Source organism: Ictalurus furcatus, chromosome 17, assembly GCF_023375685.1.
Source record: "Ictalurus furcatus strain D&B chromosome 17, Billie_1.0, whole genome shotgun sequence".
Classification (NCBI taxonomy): domain Eukaryota; kingdom Metazoa; phylum Chordata; class Actinopteri; order Siluriformes; family Ictaluridae; genus Ictalurus; species Ictalurus furcatus.
The window spans coordinates 14,043,429-14,064,608 of NC_071271.1; the positions used below are offsets into that span (position 1 = coordinate 14,043,429).

General features: G+C 35.5%; 2 protein-coding genes across 4 annotated transcripts; both read right to left on the minus strand.

Moving 5' to 3' along the window:
• Nucleotides 1-7: 7 nt before the first annotated feature.
• zgc:101731 (SNARE_SNAP25N and SNARE_SNAP23C domain-containing protein) lies at nt 8-10,608 on the minus strand. Of its 3 annotated transcripts, XM_053646722.1 has the most exons (8): nt 8,489-10,608; nt 5,701-5,785; nt 5,191-5,232; nt 4,615-4,663; nt 3,785-3,896; nt 3,164-3,301; nt 2,881-3,025; nt 8-1,372 (listed from the first exon to the last, which is right to left on the minus strand). In XM_053646722.1, the coding sequence occupies exons 2-8, from the start codon at nt 5,770-5,772 to the stop codon at nt 1,307-1,309; spliced, it is 624 nt and encodes a 207-aa protein (XP_053502697.1). In that variant the 5' UTR covers nt 5,773-5,785; nt 8,489-10,608; the 3' UTR covers nt 8-1,306. The 3 variants fall into 3 exon arrangements, with proteins under 3 accessions (XP_053502697.1, XP_053502695.1, XP_053502696.1); XM_053646720.1 differs by lacking the exon at nt 8-1,372 and having other exon boundaries at nt 2,794-3,025; XM_053646721.1 differs by lacking the exons at nt 8-1,372; nt 8,489-10,608 and having other exon boundaries at nt 2,794-3,025; nt 5,701-5,986.
• A 57-nt stretch (nt 10,609-10,665) lies between these two features.
• capns1b (calpain, small subunit 1 b) lies at nt 10,666-18,430 on the minus strand. The gene is made up of 11 exons (XM_053646719.1): nt 18,321-18,430; nt 17,760-17,836; nt 17,601-17,637; nt 17,314-17,412; nt 15,068-15,125; nt 14,256-14,320; nt 14,042-14,110; nt 11,518-11,596; nt 11,275-11,391; nt 11,131-11,189; nt 10,666-10,845 (listed from the first exon to the last, which is right to left on the minus strand). Exons 2-11 carry the CDS (start codon nt 17,804-17,806, stop codon nt 10,819-10,821), a joined length of 657 nt encoding a protein of 218 aa, XP_053502694.1. The 5' UTR covers nt 17,807-17,836; nt 18,321-18,430; the 3' UTR covers nt 10,666-10,818.
• Between the last annotated feature and the right edge of the window lie 2,750 nt (nt 18,431-21,180).

Below are 21,180 nucleotides of genomic sequence, written 5' to 3' on the forward strand. Positions count from 1 at the left end.
GGAAAAGGCAACAAGTTCACCGTGAAATCAACATTTATTACACTGAAACACATTTTTCTTAAAAATCTACCAGAAAACAACAAGAGACAAAGTTTTTTTTACACACACTTTTTTAAAATGGTAATTTCCCCAAAAGCCATTTTGAGGTAGTACAATAAAACAGTACTTCATTCATTTGTTTCAGTCATATCAATAAACATTTTCATTATTGTTACAAAATCAGAAGGGATTACATTAATCAGTGGGACATCCATTTATAATCAGTGAGCAGAACAGGAATATTAAGAAGGTCTAAACAGCTATTCAGTCCACTGGTATAGTCTGAATTTCACAGAAGCATTGCAGTACATTGAGAAAGATCATCAACACCATCATTGTTATAAATGACCATCAGTCCGTACAGGAGCTTTTTTGTAAAATTATTTGTCCTTTTTTGCGGAAAACTACTTGAATTGGCAAAATTGCAAGAAATTGTTCTGCACAGTCTTTCGCAGTGATGTTTGTTGCTCAATAAGACCTTTTAGCTGTACTCGTGTTCGACGCAATCCAATCAAAGAAGCTGAATGCATGTTGGCCCAAATCTGTGGTAATTCTGAAAAATTGCAAGCTGCTCCGAATATTGCTGAGTTTGCCTGATTTCGCGTTAATTTCTGCAATTGCAAAATCCTGGAGGGACTGGGCAATGAACACTCTCACTAGAAAATCTTAAGAAAAATGTGCGTTTCACAAACTAGGTATTGCAGTTTCCTATCTTTATGATGACTAATTATTAGTCTGGCTATTATGACTGTTCACATTTTCTTTGAGTTCATGTTTAAATCTAGTCCTTGCACATCATTTTATCAGTCAATTCACTGTTAATTGGAATATTTATTATGCAAAAAAATGCTGTCAAAAATGCAACCTAAAAACCACACAATATTCAGCTTTTCAGTTTTAGCCCTTTCCCACCTTTTCTTGAAATGAAAATTTCCTCAGAAACCATTTTAGAGAAGCACACTACACTGTCATTTTTATCAAAGAGTCACAGAAAAGCACTGACAAAAGTGAACTGGTACCTTTCAATAAAGACACTGATAGCTGTAGGCATGTTGCTCTACTATTTAAAAAATCCACTGAATAAGTGATACAATGAAATACAACAATGATATTTGAAATAGCAACTGGGTCTTTTAGACAGTTATGAACATGAAGAAACTAAAAAAAACCCCTGCTTCATCCACTTTTTCGTGAGAAAAGTTCATCCACTTCTAAAGCTGTGATATGACAGAAATAATCTAAACAAATGATCATTGCTCTTCTGTGTTTACCTTGCTATTAGTTTGTTAGCCCTCTGATTGGCTTCACTGATGCGAGAAACATTGGCAATAGCCTAAAAAAGACAAAGACAGCAATCTATTTAATGTTGTTTGCTTGACTGAATGTTTACCTAAATGATACAGCAAAACCAATTCTGTTGTTTTTGTTATATACTTAAGACATTTGGGTTTGAGATCAAAAGATGAACATGAGCTGATAGATACAAATTTCAGCTTTAATTTCCTGTGTAATTTCCTATGTACATCTAGATGTGTTAAACAACTTAGAACATGGCACCTTCTGTTTAAACCCACCCATTTTTTTCAAGTGATCAGAAATACTGGAACCTGTGACAGACAGGTATTTCGTGTTGCCCAGGTGTGCCCTGTTAGAGTGATTGTTTAAACAATTAACAGCTCTGAATTTCTACTCTTGGTTTGAGCCCTGGGCTTTTCCTGTAAAGACTACACTTGTTGCTAAAAAGTATAAACCAACATGAAGATCAGAGAGCTGTCTATGGGAGAAAAGCAAGCTGTGAAATGAGGGAAAATTGATCAGACCCATTACGCAAGCATTAGGCATAACATACAATAATATTCCAATACAACAATTTGAAATGTCCTGAAAAAGAAGGAAACCATTGGTGTACTAACAACCAGAGATCGAATAGGTTGGCCAAGGAAAACAACAGCAGTTGATGGCAGAAACATTGTGAGAGCTGTGATGAAAACAACAGTCAACAACAAGGAAAACAACAGTCAGTGACATAACCAACAACCTCCATAGGGCAGGGGTGAATGTATCACAATCCACCATTCAAAGAAGACTAAGAGATAAGAAATATAAAGGCCATACCACAAAATTCAAACCACTCATCAACAGTAAGAATCAGATCGTCAGATTAGAATTGGCAAAGAAATACAGAGAAGAGCCACAAAAGTTTTGGAAACAAGATTAACAGAAACAGTCTGTCTGGCAATTTACAGAGAAATGTGTCCAGTATAATCAGGAGGAACTTCATCATGCAGCAAGACAACGACCCAAAACACACTGCCAACACAACAAAGACCTTCATTAGAACAAAAAAGTGGAAGGTTTCAGACTTGCCAAGTCAATCCCCAAACCTTAACATGCATGCATTTCACCTCCTGAAGAGCAGACTGAAGGGAGAAACCTCACAATACAAACAACAACTGAAAGAAGCTACAGTACAAACCTGGAAAAGCATCACAAAAGAAGAATGCAACAGTCCAGTGATTGTAAGTGGGTCACCAGCTTGATGCAGTTATTGCAAACAAGTGACATGCAACCAAATATTAAGTGTTATTTACTTTAAGTTACTTTAAGACAATCTGTTCCAACACATTTGATCACCTTAAAATTGGGTGGTTTGCCACCAAAGGTGCCATGTTCTAGGTTGTTTAGCACATCTAGATGTAAATATCAGCGAGAAAAGATGAAATTCTGATCTATTGTCTCATATTCATCTTTTGATCTCAAACCCAAATGTCTTTAGCGTATAGTATAAACAAAAGAATGTATGTATGTATAATATATGTATAGTAAAATAAAACAAAATACCTTAGACTGTATGCGTTCAATGTGCACGTTCTGAGTATCGATTTCGTTGCCCATGTCAAGTGCCATGCTTCTCAAATTGCCGAGGATACTGCCCACATGAGCCAGGTTTTCCTCCATTTCATCCTCCCGTGCGTCATTTATCACTCTGGTGGATGGACAGACACACATACACACACACACACACACACAATAAAATCACTGATGGCTTATCTATAATTCATTACAGCCACTAGAAAACAAATGTATATTATTTGTCATTTTAAGAAAAGTAATATTTAAGGACCTTCTGATGTATCCACCGCTCATTGTCATTTTCTCTCGCTCATCCACAATGCGTGATGAAGGTTGACTAGATACCACACCATCCTGATTGTTACCCCACACCTTCTTATAGGCTTCGCTTGCTTCAAGGTTCTTCAGCCTGGAAAGTTCCAAAAAGGGAAGACAGTAACAGCAGGAGTAAAAAAAAGACAGTAAAAAAGACTATAAGACAATTCTTAGTATTAATAAAACTGGAACATTACTAGAACATTTTCATAACAAGAAAGTTCATGAGCTTAATTTGTCTAATGCACATAAAATAATATTTATATCACCAAAATGATTTTACGACATGTCCTGGGTCAATAGCGAACCCATGGTTATGTATAGAGCAAAAGGTTTAAGAAGATTTAATCTGCCAGTCATAACTGACTCGTGTTTTAAATTGGCCTTTTCTATTTACAAGATATCAATAAAAAATTATTAATTAATTAAACATCAGTAGTGACTAAAATGACTCATCAATAAACTCCTTGCAGGGGAGAATCTTTCCTTCCATGCAGAGATGAGGGGTAAAATACTCCTGACTAAATGGTTAAACAGTCAAGCAACCGAGTACAGGAGCTCTCCCAACAGCACATACTTATCACATGAGCACAGACCACAACATTTGCCAAGGTCTGTGAGATTTTTCTCAGCTTCTCTCATATCCTGATTGATCTGGTCCAGCCCCTCTTCAATCCGCTCCAGTTGCTCTGGAATACAGAGATTTGCTTTTATTTTAGCATGATTATGAGGAAGAGACAGCATATTATTTGAATGGGAGGGATTTAAATGATCGTACAAGAACATGTACATTTCCATATGTGAGTATTTCTGAATGTATCTATAGCAGCTCCTAGAAGAGTGAAGGCAGTCAATGATTTCACATTTAAATAGAAAAAGCCTTCTTAGCAAGCAGGAACAGAATTAAATAAAACCAAACAAAATGTACCCTTACTCCTATTTTCTGTTTATGAAATAAAATGTGCTCTGGAGCTATAGTCAACTTTATAATTATTGTAAGATTGCACAAAGCACTACATGCAGAGGTGCCAATAATTGTGACATGTGCTTTTGTTTAAAAATATATTTTTCATCAGCGTTTTTATTTTCTTAGAATACATTTACTTAAAATATCTTTAAAAGGTTAGATTTCCTGTATTGTTGAGTTGAGATTATACTAATTAACCACAAAGACTTTTTTATGTGCAAGGATGCCAAACATTCTGGAGCTGACTATACAGCCATTTACAAAATCTGAAATCAAAATAATGATCTGAAATAAAGACTTCAAGTTCTATTTGAAATCATTTAAAATAAAGTCAGTGTTATTTCCACTATACAATGTATTTTTGAAAGATTACTTGAATCATTAAAACTGATAATGTAAGGAAAGTGTTTGTAAAGACGTGAAATAGGAAATCACATTACCTCCTTGTTCATCTAGCATGACCAATGTCCTGATTCCTGCATCTTTGCTCTGTTGAAAACAGAAATCTACATGAAGCAACATTAAACAGCACAATATATTTTCTGACATTAACAGAATGCTATTAATTGACAGTAAATGTTGACAAGGATGTTGAGCACATGATATGATTTAAATATAGTGTTGTTTTGTCCCTTAGTATAATAATATGTGTGTGCCTTTATATAGACATAACAGGTGCATGGTGTTTTGGCCAAGCAGCCTGTACAAATGAGCTATTTTATAGGAAACAAAGACCACAAACCACTGCCCATTCAATTCTATTATGACAATGTGTCTCAATACATAAAATGGTATTTCAGAGGCATGATAATAAACCTTGATTACCCACTGAAGGGAAATGCTGTTTTACACAGCCTTCAATTTCTGTTCACTGAATACAAGCTTTGTCTGATAGCATTGAGATGTTTCAGAAAATGGTTTGTGGTAATGTGACACATACACATTATCAGTAAGAAAAGTACCATCATATAGGCTACAGGAGATACAGTGTGAAAGATCATGAATTAGTCCCTCACCTCCTCTAACAGAAGCTTCATGTTTCTGGTGATCTCGAGTGACTAACAGAGACAGGAGAGAAGAGAGAAACTAAGTCAGAGCAAAATTAATAGGGATGACTGACAATGTAAAATTAATACTGATTTACAATGGTTTTATTAGTTTCACCGAAACCAGGCTCACAGGTTGGAGCAGTTCATACAGCAGATTACAGGGTCTGTCATATTCCCTACTGAGCAGGGACAGGGGAATAGATCAGACTGTCAGTAACCTTTACTTAATGGAGTGTTAGAGGGGATGTCATTTCTACTAGACTAGTTTAATATACACTAATGAATGAAACACATATTGACACTTATAATCATTCGTAAATATTTCACTGTAGCTGAACAGATACGTGAGTAATACTTTGGTAAGTTTATCACACTGATCATGCAAAATACCTAGACCTGCGGCATTTTCTCCATGATGTGAAAACACACTAGACAACGCCTTAGAAGTAAAAGTTTCCCTATTCCTGTTGGCATTACCTCATCTGTAACCTGATTGACGTTCCTGTGAAGCTCCGTCACCTCAGATCTCAGGGGGCATTCAGCAGCCATCTCAAGCTATGTGCTACAGTGAAAGTAAGCACAAGGGAAGCACAGTTATTCATAGAGGGATCTTCACTGTGGCTTAGTCTAGGAGGTGTAATTGGACTGTTACAAGGGATGAGAGTACAGAACACTTGATAAAGTCAATGCTTAAGTAAATAAGTCACCAGCAGGTTTAAACCTACTGCAGTGTCTGACTCTATTGCAAACAGCCAGCCTCTGCCTCCCACTGTAGTCGTCATTTATTAATTGCAGGGTAAACAATGAAGTCAAAAAACCACGAAAGCATCATGGATGGTGACAACCTTTAATAATCTTAAAACAAAGTGTTGTTGAAGGAGTGTATTTAAGCAGCCAAAAGGAAAAAAAGGAAGTCAAGCAGGAATGTGCTAAATAAAGTTTCTACTCTAGAGAACATTTGATGCATAAGGATACACTTTTGAGTAAGGTTATTTGGAGCAACAAATTGCTAGCTTGTCATTTTACCTTAACTGTGAACACCGAAATCAATTAATTACCTGTGGAAAGCAGAATGAAATGAAAATGATTTCCTTTATGTTTTAAGGAATGATATGACTTAATTGGCATGATAACATCCAATGAGATGCTAATTTGGGAAATAAGGAAGTTCTTCGAATTATATGAGCTCATTGAGCTCAAAGCCCATCACATGAAGATGTATAACTTCAGGGCATTTACTTTAAAATTAAAACAGTCCACCTCATTCAGTTTAGAACATATACAGACAAGGCTGTATTACATAAGCAAACACAAACAGAGAAGCTGAATGTAGGTATAATTACTTCATAATTACAGCCTGTGCTTTTACCAAGGCAACATGCTAGGAGGCGGCCTTTGTGTTTAAAAGGGCTGTTTCTATATGCTTCACCCACCATGGATTTAAATACTTTCAAATTTAAGTTGCAGTTTTGCCTCATATTTATAAGTTTCATTCAAATCCGGTGTGGTATAAATGAGCTAGTTATAAATATGCTTATAAATATATACATACCACTGACTGTACTGTATGTGACAAATTGTGCTACATAACGTTGCTTAAAATTATGAAAAATATAAAGTTGAGAAGCTGAATTTGCTTTGATCTAATTGAGGTCCAGAATTGTATGGCTCAATACCTTAAAATCATGGAATTGGTCAAATAGAAGTGTATAAATCCAAGGTCTTGCTGTACTGTAAGCAACAGTATAGGGCAAAAGCCTTTGTGAGCAAAGGAAATAACGTTTAAACTGCCATTTCAGCTAAACTTTTAACTGCTTTGATTAAAATTAAGAAAATTAGATAATTTCTCAGTTAAACTCCAAAAAGCGTTTTAACCCGCATTACTCATTATTTCAACAGAGGAATATTTTGTGCTCAATGTAACAGGTGAGAGTAAAGTTGAAGTTTGATTGAAGGGAATTCTTATTTAGTTGTATTTATTGTTAATTACAAATTGAGGACAGTTGTTATATAAAAGCATGTGTATACTTGTACACACAGTATATATATATATATCTATATATATACACACACAAACACACAATTCCCTGGTTTGATAGCTCCATGGTAACCCAAAGTATGTACCCTAACAAAATCTGGGGCATCACATGAACAGGTGTACATATGTATGTTGAGATCAAGTGACAGTTTAATCGCACACAGGTTGACATTCAACTAATTATGCTATTTCTGATCCCAGCTGGACCACGAGAGCTAATTTAGAAGTCTCACAGCAATGGAGTAGTGCATATTAATGCAATCACAACTTTCATGCTGTTTATTTACATATGAAATACCAGGTATTTCTCTTCCAGGCTGTAATACTACAAAATGGGAAAATGTTCAAGGGGTAAATACTTGTGCAAGGCACTACATTATCCATAAACTGCAATAATATATAAACTCTTAATTATAGGCTGCAACTCATATAAACAGATTTGACTTTATGATACAAAACAAGACAATATGAACAAGTGTGATTAGATAAAAACTCTCCCCTATATACACAGTCTAACAGTGTTTTCTGCTAATATGTATCCGTTAGCTATGGTAATGTGCAATGTAATGAACTCATGATGCCTTCTATTATAGTATACACCAATTATCCAGGAAGCATCATTTTATGCATGATCATCACCAAGTCCCACAAATTCCCAGTTGAAAAGGGCAAGGCGGTATTCCTGCGAGTGTTCAGCATTCCCCAGGGCATAACATCGCACTGTATTATTTATCAGACTGGTTTGCACACGACATAAAGGGGGTTAACAGGAGGATTTAAAGTCAGTTAAACTTTTTACAACGCTTGATCAAACGCTTTCAATAACTAAAGAATAGACTTTTGTGAAAAGTTATCACAGTGAAGTAGACTTCATATCAACACAGTTCTCAGTAGCCCATGATGCAGGATCAACCGTGACATCTACAGGAACTGTGTATCATCACGATGTTGCAGACCTGCATCTATTTTTGGTAAATCTCCCATATGCAACAGTTTAGACGTCTATCAACCGGGGAGAATTTTTGAGACAATCTCAGTCAATCTCTCAAAATCTCTCTCTCTCTCTCTCTCTCTCCCTAAAAATGTATGTATATGTATATACGACCATGACACGACCATCTGACCACCAACATCTGATGCTTATCCGTCACGAGCAGAGCACAGGCTACACGCTAGAATGAATAATATTTTGCATCTACAACTTTTATAAAGAAATTCAAGGCTTACCTCTGTGAGGAAAAGAGAAGATTGTCCCCTTTCACTTCCACAGTTCACTCAGTACAAAGCAGCTGTTCTGCCAAGCGACCACAACACCTGTGTTTGCTCAGTGATATGATTTTAATATCAGCAGCTCGTCAGCGGCCGGTTTTCTGCATCTCAGGTAAATCAAAGCCCCGCCCTCTCGTCGGGCCATTCTCCTATTGGCTGTTGTGTTCATTCGCTACCACCACCATTGGCTAGTAAAGTGTCAGTTACTGGCTTTTATACTGCCTTTTTCTGAAATAGATTAGAGCGTGCTGTGTATCCAACACGAACTGTACATGCGTACAGAGTATTATATATGCACCATCTATTACATAAACACTCGGGTATTGTCTTGAGAAGATCCAAAATCGGCTCAGAGGGTACGAGGCTGGAGGCGAATGGTGGGCTTAAAGTTATTAGAGTATCTTTATACAATGTTAAAAAAAGGGAAATTTTAAAATAATTTGATGTTTCGTTATTGATGTTTTCACATATCTACGTTACGTTATAGCTACGTTAGATATGTTACATTTGATCATAAATATCCGAGCAACCCTGGAAAATGAATGGCCAGTAGTCTGCACTCAAATTTATTTTGGTAGTGTTATAGATATTGCTTTATTTATGGGCTGATTAGATAATTACATAAATGTATATAAATAAAATAGAATGATAATTTGCTAAAGGTCAGGCTTTAATTATATGCAAGGAATATTACATCTTTTAATGCTTAATTAACTTGTTGATTCTAATTTTATTTACTTATTTTTCATAGTTAGGGGTTCAAGCACTAAGCTATATAACCATTCTCTCCCCCCCAATCTATTTCTTTAATAAAACAAATTTCTACCAACAAAACAAAGTTATAGAGATATGGTCAATAGGTAGTGCTCCCTCCCACTATTCAGGCAAGAATGTTGGGCATGACCAGGCCGATGGTGGCGCTAAAGCATGGCGTTTTGCGTTTTGTCTAACAAACCTGAGCTGTAGACACAAAAGTCAATTTACTCAAAAAGAACAACAACAACAGAAAATTAGATTTTGAGCTAATTCGCATAATATGCAAAACTAAAAAACAAACAAACAAAAAAAAAAACCCAACAGCTTCTGCCAAAAGTTTGTGGACACCTAACCATCACACCCATATGTGATTCTTCCTCAAACTGTTGCCACAAAGTTGGACGCAAACTACTGCACATAATGTCTTCGTATACTGTAGTATTACAATTTCCCTTCACTGGAACTATGGGGCCAAAAAATGTTCCAGCATGACAGTTCCCCTGTGCACAAACTGAGCTCCATGAAGACATGGTTTGCCAAGGTTGGAGTGGAAGAACTCAAGTGGTCTAAACAAAGTCCTGACCTCCACCCAACTGAACACCTTTGGGATGAACTGTAATGCAGAATGCACCCAAGGCCTCCTTGCCCAAAATCATTGCCCGTCTGATTTCACTAATATGCTTGTAATTGAATGGGCCATGCTCCAAAATCTAGCGGAATTTCTTTGTTTTTCTGTAAACTGTTGTTTGAAAGAACTGAATTTTTTTAAGCAACAGTTATATGCTAGTATTTAATTGGGTGGGTATGGATGATTTGATTAGTAGAAAAGCAAGGCCATCAACAGACCATCAGCTTTCTGCAGGCATTTGACAGGGTTAACATTAGCTGATCATCATGAAAATTGAGTGGTACATCCATATAATTTGACACAAAAATTTGACACTATTCATACTTTGTAAACTTGTTTTTTTTTTGTAACTTAAAAACACAAACAAGACCATAGTCGATTAAAGTGGACAATCAACCCTCTGAATTCTGATTCTTTAGGTCAGGTCTTTAAGTTAGACCTGACATAACAGTTAAGATTTGGATCTTTTAGCTGTGCCCTTTAGATATTGAGCTAATTGGCCATTTGGAGTTTTCAAGATTATTGTATCTGAAATAGGTTGCATTATCTTGGATTTTTAAGTGGTGTACAACGATGGCCCGGATGAGTTATTCCAGGACTAGGATTTAGACCTACTGCTTTAAGCTTCTGTACTTTTTTGCAGGGTTGACTCCAGTGATTGAGATTTGCAACCTCATTGTCTGATGATTTAGCTTTGCTTTCTTCATCCCTGTAGACCTACTTCGCTGTAAAAAGTTTGAAACACTACACATTTTTTTTTTTAAAGTATACAGTTTTATTGGTTTAATACAATCGGCATAAAAAGGAGACTGCATAACTACAATGCAATGATTCAAAAAATAAAACTGGATTATTGTAGTCAAGAGTCCAATGCTGACGTGAGATTATAGAGATTCATTTTGCTTTAAGAGTACATAGTCAACTGCAGCCACTGTAAATATAAAGCAGGGGAAAATATTTCATAAGAATTAATAATAATAATTAAATATATAAACAAATAAATACACACACACACACACACACATGTGTATGTGTGTGTATATATATATATATATATATATATATATATACACACACACACACACACACACACACACACACATACATACATATGTATAAAAATTATATAAAAGTTATCTAACATGACATGCTATGAAAAACTTGGTTGCTATTGGTTACAGAATTCTCCAGGCCAATTTAAATATAGTACTCATACCTCCTTAATGTTGACTTTGACAGTACCATTGTTGTCCTTGTCAAGTGTCTTAAAAGCACCTGCATATACACATCAATGTCTCTGAGTAAGTCATGTCAATAAAATTCAGATTAAATGTTACTCAAAGAAAGAAGACAGACTTACGGCACATTGCATCCAGTCGCACCAGGCACCCAATATAGTTGTCAAAGTCCATGTCGCCGTTTTCATCACTGTATCTGCGAATGATCATCTGGAAGAGCTGATCAGGTAGATTAAACCCTGGGACAAGAAAAGTAGTGCAAATGGGAGAAGATGTGTTTAGGTGTGAGCTGTTATAAATCTAATATACAGGTATAAAGACAATTTACTATCAGATACTTCATTCCTGTTGATTGCCACACTAACCTGCTGCTCTGAAAGCACCGGGCAGCTCATTGGCCCCAATCGTCCCAGAGCGATCTGCATCAAACTTGATGTAGTTTCCCTGTACCAGACAAAGCCAAGTTAAACATTAGTGCCATTCTACACTTCTATAATAAAATGTATAGGGTAGATTGTATATGGATTATGGTTAATTGTATATGGATTATTGCATATGTTTCTAACACATTCCACTCTAATAACTTTAAAATTTTTAGTGAAAATAATTATTACATGAAATGAAAAAGAAAATTGATAAACGGTTGAATAAAACATGGGATAACAAAGAACAGTTTAATAAAGTAAACAAAGTGCAGTACAAAACATCAGTGAAACTAAATTAAAATACAGAGCCTTGTGGGATTCAGCAAGCCAGTAAAGCAGAAGTTTGTGGTGGATTGTGTCAAAGCCTGCACTTATATTCAGGACAGCTAAGATAGACAGGATATCCAAGCATCCATTAACTCTCAGGTTATGTATAACCTTGCGAAATGTCATTTTAGTCCCATGGGTGGCCTGAAGCCTAATTGAAATATTTCATTAAAATTTCATAATTTCAGTTAATAATTCATTATTTGTTTTGATGAAAAAAATTAACTGCCTGAACACATTTAATATATCTTAACAAATAGGTCACAGATTAATCTGTTATTATTGAAAACAGCTATTTTCTCACGAGTAGTCACCAGACCAAGATGTTGTTGTAAGACTATGAAAATCCCATGTCATAATGCATTTATGAATATTCACAGTCAGTCAGTAGATAATGAGCTCACTTGTTTTAAAACACAGTAGGTAAAATTCAATAAGAGAGCTACAAGATCAACAGCTGAACAACTGGACTGATTACATTTTGTAACCCTAATACTTACTTAGCAATATCTAATTTGGCTAATTAATTTAATATGTTTGCACAGAAAGAACAAGCTGATTGCATTTTTCAGTCAAGAAGTTAGTAAAATGATGGAGTTGTTTATATATACACGTTATTATAGCTACTATTTTTTACTGTTTATTTTCTGCGATTTTCCGCTTTAGAAGTCCACGTACCTATCATTTCACTATTAAATATTTTGAAAAAGCTTTTAAATAGGTCACCAGTCATGTGACTAGGAACATGGACTGAGAAACAAAATTCTTTTTTGTTCACTTAATTTGTAAAAGTGAGGTAGCGAACCAGCAGTGGGTTAATCTAACAAGTGGACAGGGAGGGAAAATGTATAGAGAAACTACAGTGGACCGAGAGCTTCACATAATACATTGGTGTTGAAGGCGATCATAGACCTAGGGCCAATATGGTAGGTATGACTAAAATGTCAGTGATGCCGTGGGAGGAGTGGAGGATTAAACTGCATTAACTGTGGTAAGCTTCAATATATTCATTTAATTTCACAATATTTTGTTCAGAACACTGGGTCTTACAAAACTACGTCATGTTAAACAACATAACATGAATAGAACAACTTGAATACTGAAATCAATGAAAAGATACTTTCTTAGCTTGCCGAATTATCCAAATTACTCCACAACGTAGTCACGTAACTTACGATCTCTTCGCAATGCTCATCTCTGACATCTTAATGTCTTTTAGAAATCCAACAAGTCAAATTTGATACCAACTGCGTTGATGTGTATTCCTCTGCCACCAATATGTCTAGTCCTTCTTGTTACTAATTTGTAAGCCATAAATACCCTTAAAATATACTTCAGACATGAAGAAAGCTATTGAAAAAAAAACTATTTCAGAGATTTGATCTTGCTGTGACCTTGATCCAGTTTGTATAATTTTCAAAATCGAATCAGTTCATCTGCTCATTACAATGATTATACCAAACAAATCCTACAAATATTCAGCCACTCATTACTGAGATATAATGAGACTCTCAAACTTATGTACAGGCAACCCCAAAACATAATGCACACATTGCACAGGGTTGAATTTTGCAAGTGATTACTACAGTTTTTGAAACTTGACAATGTTTCCTTTGCTTTTTAACATCTTGTTCTGCCCCATCACTTTTGCTTACTTCTTTAAGAAATGATGACAAAGTCATCATATCCATTATGTGTGAGCACATGTGACTGATATTATAAATACACTATTATTACTAGTCACCAATTTGTCATCATGGAAATGAGGTGATTTTATTTTTTGGAAGGGAGGTGACACAAAGAAAAACTTACTATTAAACTCACTTATTAAAAATGATTCATTATTATTAGTTTATTTAATTTCATTTTTTAATTAAAAAAAAGGCGGCTGAGGTGCTGGATATACGCAAATAAGCTCCTGAACACAGACTCTACAAATATAAGAGATGTGGAATCCTGTTCTACTTGTCAATCAATCAATAAATACAATATTGCACTGCCATCTCATCCTACCTATAGGACACACCATTATTTTTTTAACTATTGTATGTTGCTAGATCACGACTACTTGTGTTCCACTTGTTTTGAAAATGGTCAATTCAGGTTGAAAGGGAATAACATAACACAGCTCTCTTACCTGCCACCTCTTGATATTGTTCCACAGGTATTTGAATTCCGTAAAGCCCAACTTTCCAGAGCTGTCGCTCTGTTTGACGAGTGTTAAGGCAATAAAAATAAATTCACACCTGCTGTAGCAAAACATGCAAACTGTTACAGATATAAACAAGGAAATCTTTGGTCATATTGCCATATTCTGAAATATGCATGTTAATTATATTGAAAAAAGATACATCCATTACTGCCACCATGCTCCTGCAAGACTCAATTGAGAAACCATCAGTCTTCAGCTCAGCATCTAGAGGTGGGGAAGAATCATTTTCATCCTTATAATCACTGTTGCAAGCAAAATTCTCATGCTACAGCATAATTTTAAGCACTTCCACAATTGCTTTAACATTGGCAGCATAATCACTCAACCTTTTTTCATACAATTCAAATTGAATCGGTTTCTACTTCTACAGTTTCAACTAGGGCAGTGGTAGCTTAGTGGTAATAATAATAAAATTTATTTTATAAAGTGCCTTTAAAAGCAGCTTCTCAAAGCACTGTACACAAAATAAGCAGTACACAGAAAAAAAAACATATAAAAGTTAATAAGAACAATGTTATTATTATTATTATTATTATTAAGACATCAGCAGTCAAATGCAAGTTTAAAAAAGTGTGTCTTGAGTAGAGCTTTAAAAATGCCAAAAGTCTGAGCTTCCCTGAGTTCAGGAGGAAGAGAGTTCCAAAGTGAAGGATCATAGACAGAAAAAGGAATGTCAGATTTTCTTATGCAGTCATTATGAATGATATACATACCACACCCAACAGGCTCCACACGTCTTGTCATGTGCAATCATGCCATTGTGTCTGTGCAAGCTTGTCTAAGAATCTTTCCCTGGTAATACTTTTTCTCCCTGATGATTTGACAAGCTTACTGACTCTAACCTTAGGTGGTTTTCTCAATTGTTTGCTTTCAGTTAAATTTAAATTCTGGCTTGCTACAAAAGAGAATGTTCCTATCTACTCTTTTCAGCAATATCAACACTATACTTACGCTTGGTCAGAATTTTGTTGAGAATATTCATCAGCTCATTAGGGCTTACTTCCATGTCCTAGAAGAAAACAAGAAAAACAAGGTGTAAATGTCATCAATCCACACAAAAAAGGCAATCACTCCTTGAAAACTCTTCTTTAGTGGCTGATCTATTTACCACTAGCATATATTTGAGGTTCTCTATTGGAGTAGACAAATTGTTTTAATGACTGTTAACAAGCGAATATTTCATGATATTCCTTCAAATTGCTAAATACATTACAATATACACTATGTAATGATCAATGATCAGTACAAGGAGTACTCTAGATGTTCATATGTTCCAAAAATATTCAGTAATTTGTTAACGCCAGGGTTTGTAATTTAGGCATTTTCCTGCACTATCAAGGTAGATAAATTTTTCCCATTAAAATTGAACCTGAGCAGCAACAATTTGATACTTTAAGAAGAATGTGATTTTTGTCCAGTCCTAAGATTTTAATAAATCGGTATTAAAGCAAAGTTAGTGACTAATTTCGAAAGCGTGAAATTATTAATAACTTGCCGAATTTTATTTAGTCCACATGAAATGTAAGAATTTTTTTTATCTAGTGGTTTATTTAAGATTAAATCACATTTTAAACTAGGGCTGCACAATTAATCGAATATCGATCTCGATTACATGAACACGATCGACTGCGATATTGACATTTAAAGTTCATCCTCCGCTCATAGCAAACTACACTGCATATCACATCAAGCGCTTCCTAAACTTACAGCCAGTCACCATAGAGTGGTGCAGGGATAACATCATTTTGTAATGCCAAAACCCAGAAATGAGTAGGCATTTTAACCCTTCCGGTTCCATCCCAAAGTCAATAAGGTCTGAAATAAGGTCTGTGGTGAATACGAGCTGAAAATATTTTTCATGTTTTATTCTACGACATAAAATATGCCAGTAAAACTCCACTCATGATTTTTTTAAAAAGCTTTTACATGTATTAAAAAGGCGGTTGCTAACTATCATGTAATTGAGGGTTTAGGATGGATGCAAGTGCAGATAAGAGCTTTATTGAATAGAGCAGACCAATCCAAAATGTGAGACAATAGTGTGGTCAAAAACAAGCAAAAGGTCAGACGATCGGCAAACGGGCTTAAACAAGAATCAAACAACGCGGTCGAGAATAAGATCAACACTATGAGACAGGAAACTATGAACAAATGCTTGGTACATGGAAAACAGCCGGTGAAACAAAAACAGCCGAAACTAATGATGACACATAAGGGAACGACCAATGACAATACAGGGGCAGAGACAGGACAGAAATCACAACAAATGCACATGTACAAAGTAAACAAAGTCTATGTCAGTAAAATAGCGTGCTGCAAGCTCCAGTGGGTACAATTTTATTTATATTTTGCTTCTACGAGATGATGCACTTTAAGGACCAGTCTAATTTGATGCAAAGATTTGTACATTTAGCAGGAATATATCACAACATGGAGGTGAAAGCAGCCTTCTGTTTATTCAAATGTGAAAGTGCAATAAAAATATGTTGTCCCTAAAATCAATGAATAATCATGCTAAATAATCATGATCTCAATATTGATCAAAATAATTGTGATTATCATTTTGGCCATAATCGTGCAGCCCTATTTTAAACATTAAAAATATGAAACACAAAAAAATAAAAATTCTGAATCAATGCCAGGCATTCCATAACAATGTTACATCACACACAAATCCACCTATTTTTAACAACAAAGTTCTCAGAGCTTACTAGCTCTTCATTAGCGACTCTTCATTATGTGGTAGGCATGTGCTAAAGAGGATGAACCAGTCAAGTTTCATAACTACAAGAATCAGTGAGTTTTTACATGCTCAAGTCCCTTTGTTTCTAAGATAAAGATCAAACTAATCAAACTTAAAAACAAACTAAAAAAGAACGCATAAACATGTGGTGCACATCATATTTTAGCAAAAAAAAAGAGAAGAAAATATTAATATTACATTTGTATTAAAGATCAAAACATTTTATTACATGTTGATATCAGTCTTATGATAAGTATCAAGTACCATAAATATCAAACACACAGAAAAAAATAACCTTTTTGAGTTGAACATGCCAAGGTAAGCAAGTTATCCATTTTTATTTTACAGATAGTGAGTCTTGCCTTTACATGTATGAAAATGAATGACTAGATGGTCAGAGTTGCAGCTGATGTGCATATAGCCTTATGATATAATGTATGCATGAAATACTTACATCTCCAGCGAGCTGCTGGAAAACTTTGCGGAACTGCCTGTCCTCGTCGCTCTCATTCGCCGCAGCCTGAACAGTTGATATGTGCCTTCTGGGAGGAGGCTGGGGCACAGTAAAGAAAATCCACAGTAAAAAATAATATGTATGCTCTTCAAGCTAGAATATAGACAGGACTATTTGCATTATTTAAGTGACTGTAGTGTTATAAGGGTGTATCTGAGTTAAGACAAAATGGCAGATTGGCAATAACAAACATGAAATTAAAATGATAAGATATGATAGTAACTTACTGGAGCAGAAGGAGCAAACTGGGTATGATCAATATTGCTGGGAAGAAAATACATTTGCTGTTAAGATTGAAATGCATTAAAGAAGAAAGGACACAGGTTTCAATTTAAAAATGCATTTATAGTAAAGGGTGAAACCTCAAAACATGCATGCTGACTCACCTCACAACATCCAGAAAGCCTCCTATGAGCTGTTTGGCCAAAAACATGGTGGTGACGGTACAGGCTCAGGAGCAAATCTATAAAACATGAACTAATTGGTATTTAGAATCCCAGAGTTTTTGCTTTTGGTGAGTTCTGTAAATGAACTCACTGAATTCTAAACAACAACAACAACAACAACAACAAACATCGACAATCTGTTTTCTATCCAATTTGAATATTTCACTTCCTGTTTTGAAGGTGACGCAAACCTAGTGTAGTACTGCTGCATCAAGGAAAAAGACATTTAAATGCTATTTTGTGCTTGAAAAGTAAAACGGATTGCATGTAATCATGTCGCATTGACTAACTGACTAATTAATTGAGTTAAGCACAGACAAACATGAGAAACAGCAAGACACAGACTCGAAAAAGTCTGTAAACGAATGTAGCACAAACTTTTGTCATAATAGTTCATCTTCCTGTAACGCAGCGACACACAGCACAAAACAGAATATAACCTAATAAAAAGCAGCATAAAAATTCCAAAACATCTGGATTTAAATTCAATGTAAGACTTACTAGACGAGACGAATTCCTCCAGTAAGCCTAGTACTGCGTTGTTTGGACTGTAGAAACTTGCCTGCCTTGTAGCTAGTTAAAATGTTCCCCGCCCTAAAAAAACGCACACTGAGGAAATCTTGGGATCCTATTACCATACACACTGAATAGAAGTGCAGAAAGAGCCTGAAGATAAGTGAAGGCTATGATGCTAGAAACTCTGTGTGTTGCCCTGTCAGGAAAGTCTCCAAGTATTTTTTGGAAGATAAGAACCCTTAATTATCAAACAAACCCTTAAAGAGCATTTGAAGTACCATTTTTTGGGTAAGAATGTACACATAATCTAAAGGCACAAATATTAACCCTTGTGTTCAGTTCACTACTTTGCAAGGGATGTACTGTTCACAAGTCATACTGGCTTTGGGTGATATTTGAAATTAACAACCTTAAATATAATGTATCTGTGTTTATGGGAAATAGTAAAGGCACACAAAAGCATTTCTCATGCCTGGGGATGCCTCTACCAGCGGGTTTGTGTGATTGCTTATGAGTGCAAATAAGACACAAATGGAATGTGACAGAATGAAATTGGCTGCTGTTTTATACTTGTAAGAAGCTCTTGGGATCAATTGATATTTCATTACTTTTTGTAATCTGTTTTATTCACGGGTCATGTTCCAGACATATCCTGTGTAATCTAAATATAAAAGTAGGTTCATAGCAGATTCACCAACTAAAATAAAAACCTACTAAGCTTAAAACCTACTTAACTGGTATATGGAGCCAATCTGATCTTTAGAGGCTTCTCACCCTAAAAGTACACACATACACTTCAGGATCTGTTAGCATATTTCACATTTGTACAAGTAGGAGGGAAAACTCGAGTTCACTAAAACACAGGTATGATCAGCCAAATCTGAAAGGGGCGAACAAACAAGGGACAGAATACTGACCAGAAGTACTGGATTGGCAAATCCCCCCAAAAGCAGGTTCAATAGGAAGAATGGACGCAGCAAGAATGGTTAGCTGGTGATGCTCTTCTTGAGGTCCATGCTCATATGGGAATTGTAAATCATCCTGGTTTATCTCTTGTAGTCCCATAATGTTGCCTTGCCATTGAAAGTTGAGGTTTGGCTCCACTGGACCTATCTATAAATCAGGTTTTTGGTAATTTCCACCTATGGAGATGGTTGACAATCAACATAACCAATCAGTTAGTTAATGTGTCAAGTGGAAAAATCAAGAAATCAAGAAATCATATGCTTTAGACAAACTGCACTGACGATAAAATAGAGAGGACACAGTTAAAAATTTATCAAGAGGTACTAACATGTGTAAACCAGTGTAGCTATACCAGGTAGGCTAGTTATATAAAATGCTTATCCATATAGAACACTTTTATAGAATCAAAGTCAAGGTCAGCTTTATTGTCATTTTTATAACATTTACAAAATCTACAAAATTTTAGAAAAGTCACATAAATAGGGAACATACTGTATGATGTGTGTGTGTATAAACAGAATCTAAACATCAATGAACCTTCATGGAAAGGTCTGGAGGGTGAGGTCTGGAGTTTACTCTGAGCATTCTGGTATTCAGGACCACATTCTTCAAGACATGGACAGAGTGCCAAGATAGGCTTAAACAGATATGAGGGCCACACCTTATTAGGTTTGTTAGACATAATCAAAACTTTTTGAGAACTTCCTGGATCCACCATTACCCTGACCAGGACAAAGTATTTATTAAAGATGAATGAACGTTTCAAAAACTTTTAAATATACAGAAAATGTATGAAAAATGGGTTAATGATGTTTAAAATCAGAGGCCTGTTTCACGAAGCCGGTTTCGGTGGCTACCCAGGTAAGTTTGAGGTTAGTTTGAGCAAAGAGTGGTTTTTCAGTCTCAACCAGGTGGATTGGATTTATCTGATTTCATGCAGTTATCTAATCAGCCAATCATGTGGCAGCAGTGCAATGCATAAAATCATGCAGATACGGGACAGCAGCTTCAGCTGATGCTCACATCAACCATCAGAATTGCGAAAAATGTGATATCGGTGATTTTGACCATAGCATGATTGTTGGTGTCAGGCGGGCTGGTTTGAGTATTTCTACAGGCCTACTGTAACTTCTGATCCCCTGGGATTTTCACACACTACAGTCTCAAGAGTTTACGCAGAATGGTGCAATAAAGAAAATATATAAACGTGATTTACATATAGAAAAGCCAATAATAACCAACACGAAAACCTAAACAGAAGAAAACAAGGTTACATTGGGCTAAGGAAAAGCAAACATGGAGTGTGAATGACTGGATGAAAGTGATATTCAGTGATGAATCACAAAGGAGATGATGCTGGGTCTTTTGTCCGGTGTCGCTCTAATGAAACATATAAAGATGACTGCCTGAAGAAATTTTTCCTATATAATAATGCTCTGTTTACCATGTGGTTTGTCTGCAAACTTTTTTAAGGTGAACTTTTCTTTCTTAAGAATTCCTAAGAAATCCATACCACAAAGAAATTAGACTGTTTTGAGAGCAAAGGGAGGCCCTACCAAATATTAGTATAGTGTTCCTAATAAAGTGTTCTCTAACTGCATGTCATTAAGAGATTTAAGCAGTTGGATAACTGTCTTGATTCAGTATTCCAACCTTGACTGAAAAAAATACTTTTATTTTTGCTGAGAATGTCTTTATTGTTCCATGTATAATAAGGTAAGGGGAATGGTTGTGAGTATAGTGCAATAACTAAGTCAACAATGCATGAATTTATCTACAAATAAAGTACATTTTAATAGAAAATGAATCCCATCTAGCGGGTTAAACAGGTAATTAGGGATATATATTGCATATGTTATAAGCAGTATTAATATGATCA

Coding starts and splice junctions, on each gene's coding strand:
- zgc:101731 (XM_053646720.1), bottom strand. CDS start 5,772: ATGGCTGCTGAATGCCCCCTGAGATCTGAGGTGACGGAGCTTCACAGG. Junction 3,302..3,784: donor GGTCTGTGCTCATGTGATAA/GTATGTGCTGTT, acceptor GGAACTTTCCAG/GCTGAAGAACCTTGAAGCAA. Junction 3,026..3,163: donor AGCGGTGGATACATCAGAAG/GTCCTTAAATAT, acceptor TCCATCCACCAG/AGTGATAAATGACGCACGGG.
- capns1b (XM_053646719.1), bottom strand. CDS start 17,806: ATGTTTTTGGCCAAACAGCTCATAGGAGGCTTTCTGGATGTTGTGAG. Junction 17,638..17,759: donor GGCTTTCTGGATGTTGTGAG/GTGAGTCAGCAT, acceptor TTTTCTTCCCAG/CAATATTGATCATACCCAGT. Junction 14,111..14,255: donor GCATGGTGGCAGTAATGGAT/GTATCTTTTTTC, acceptor CTCGTCAAACAG/AGCGACAGCTCTGGAAAGTT.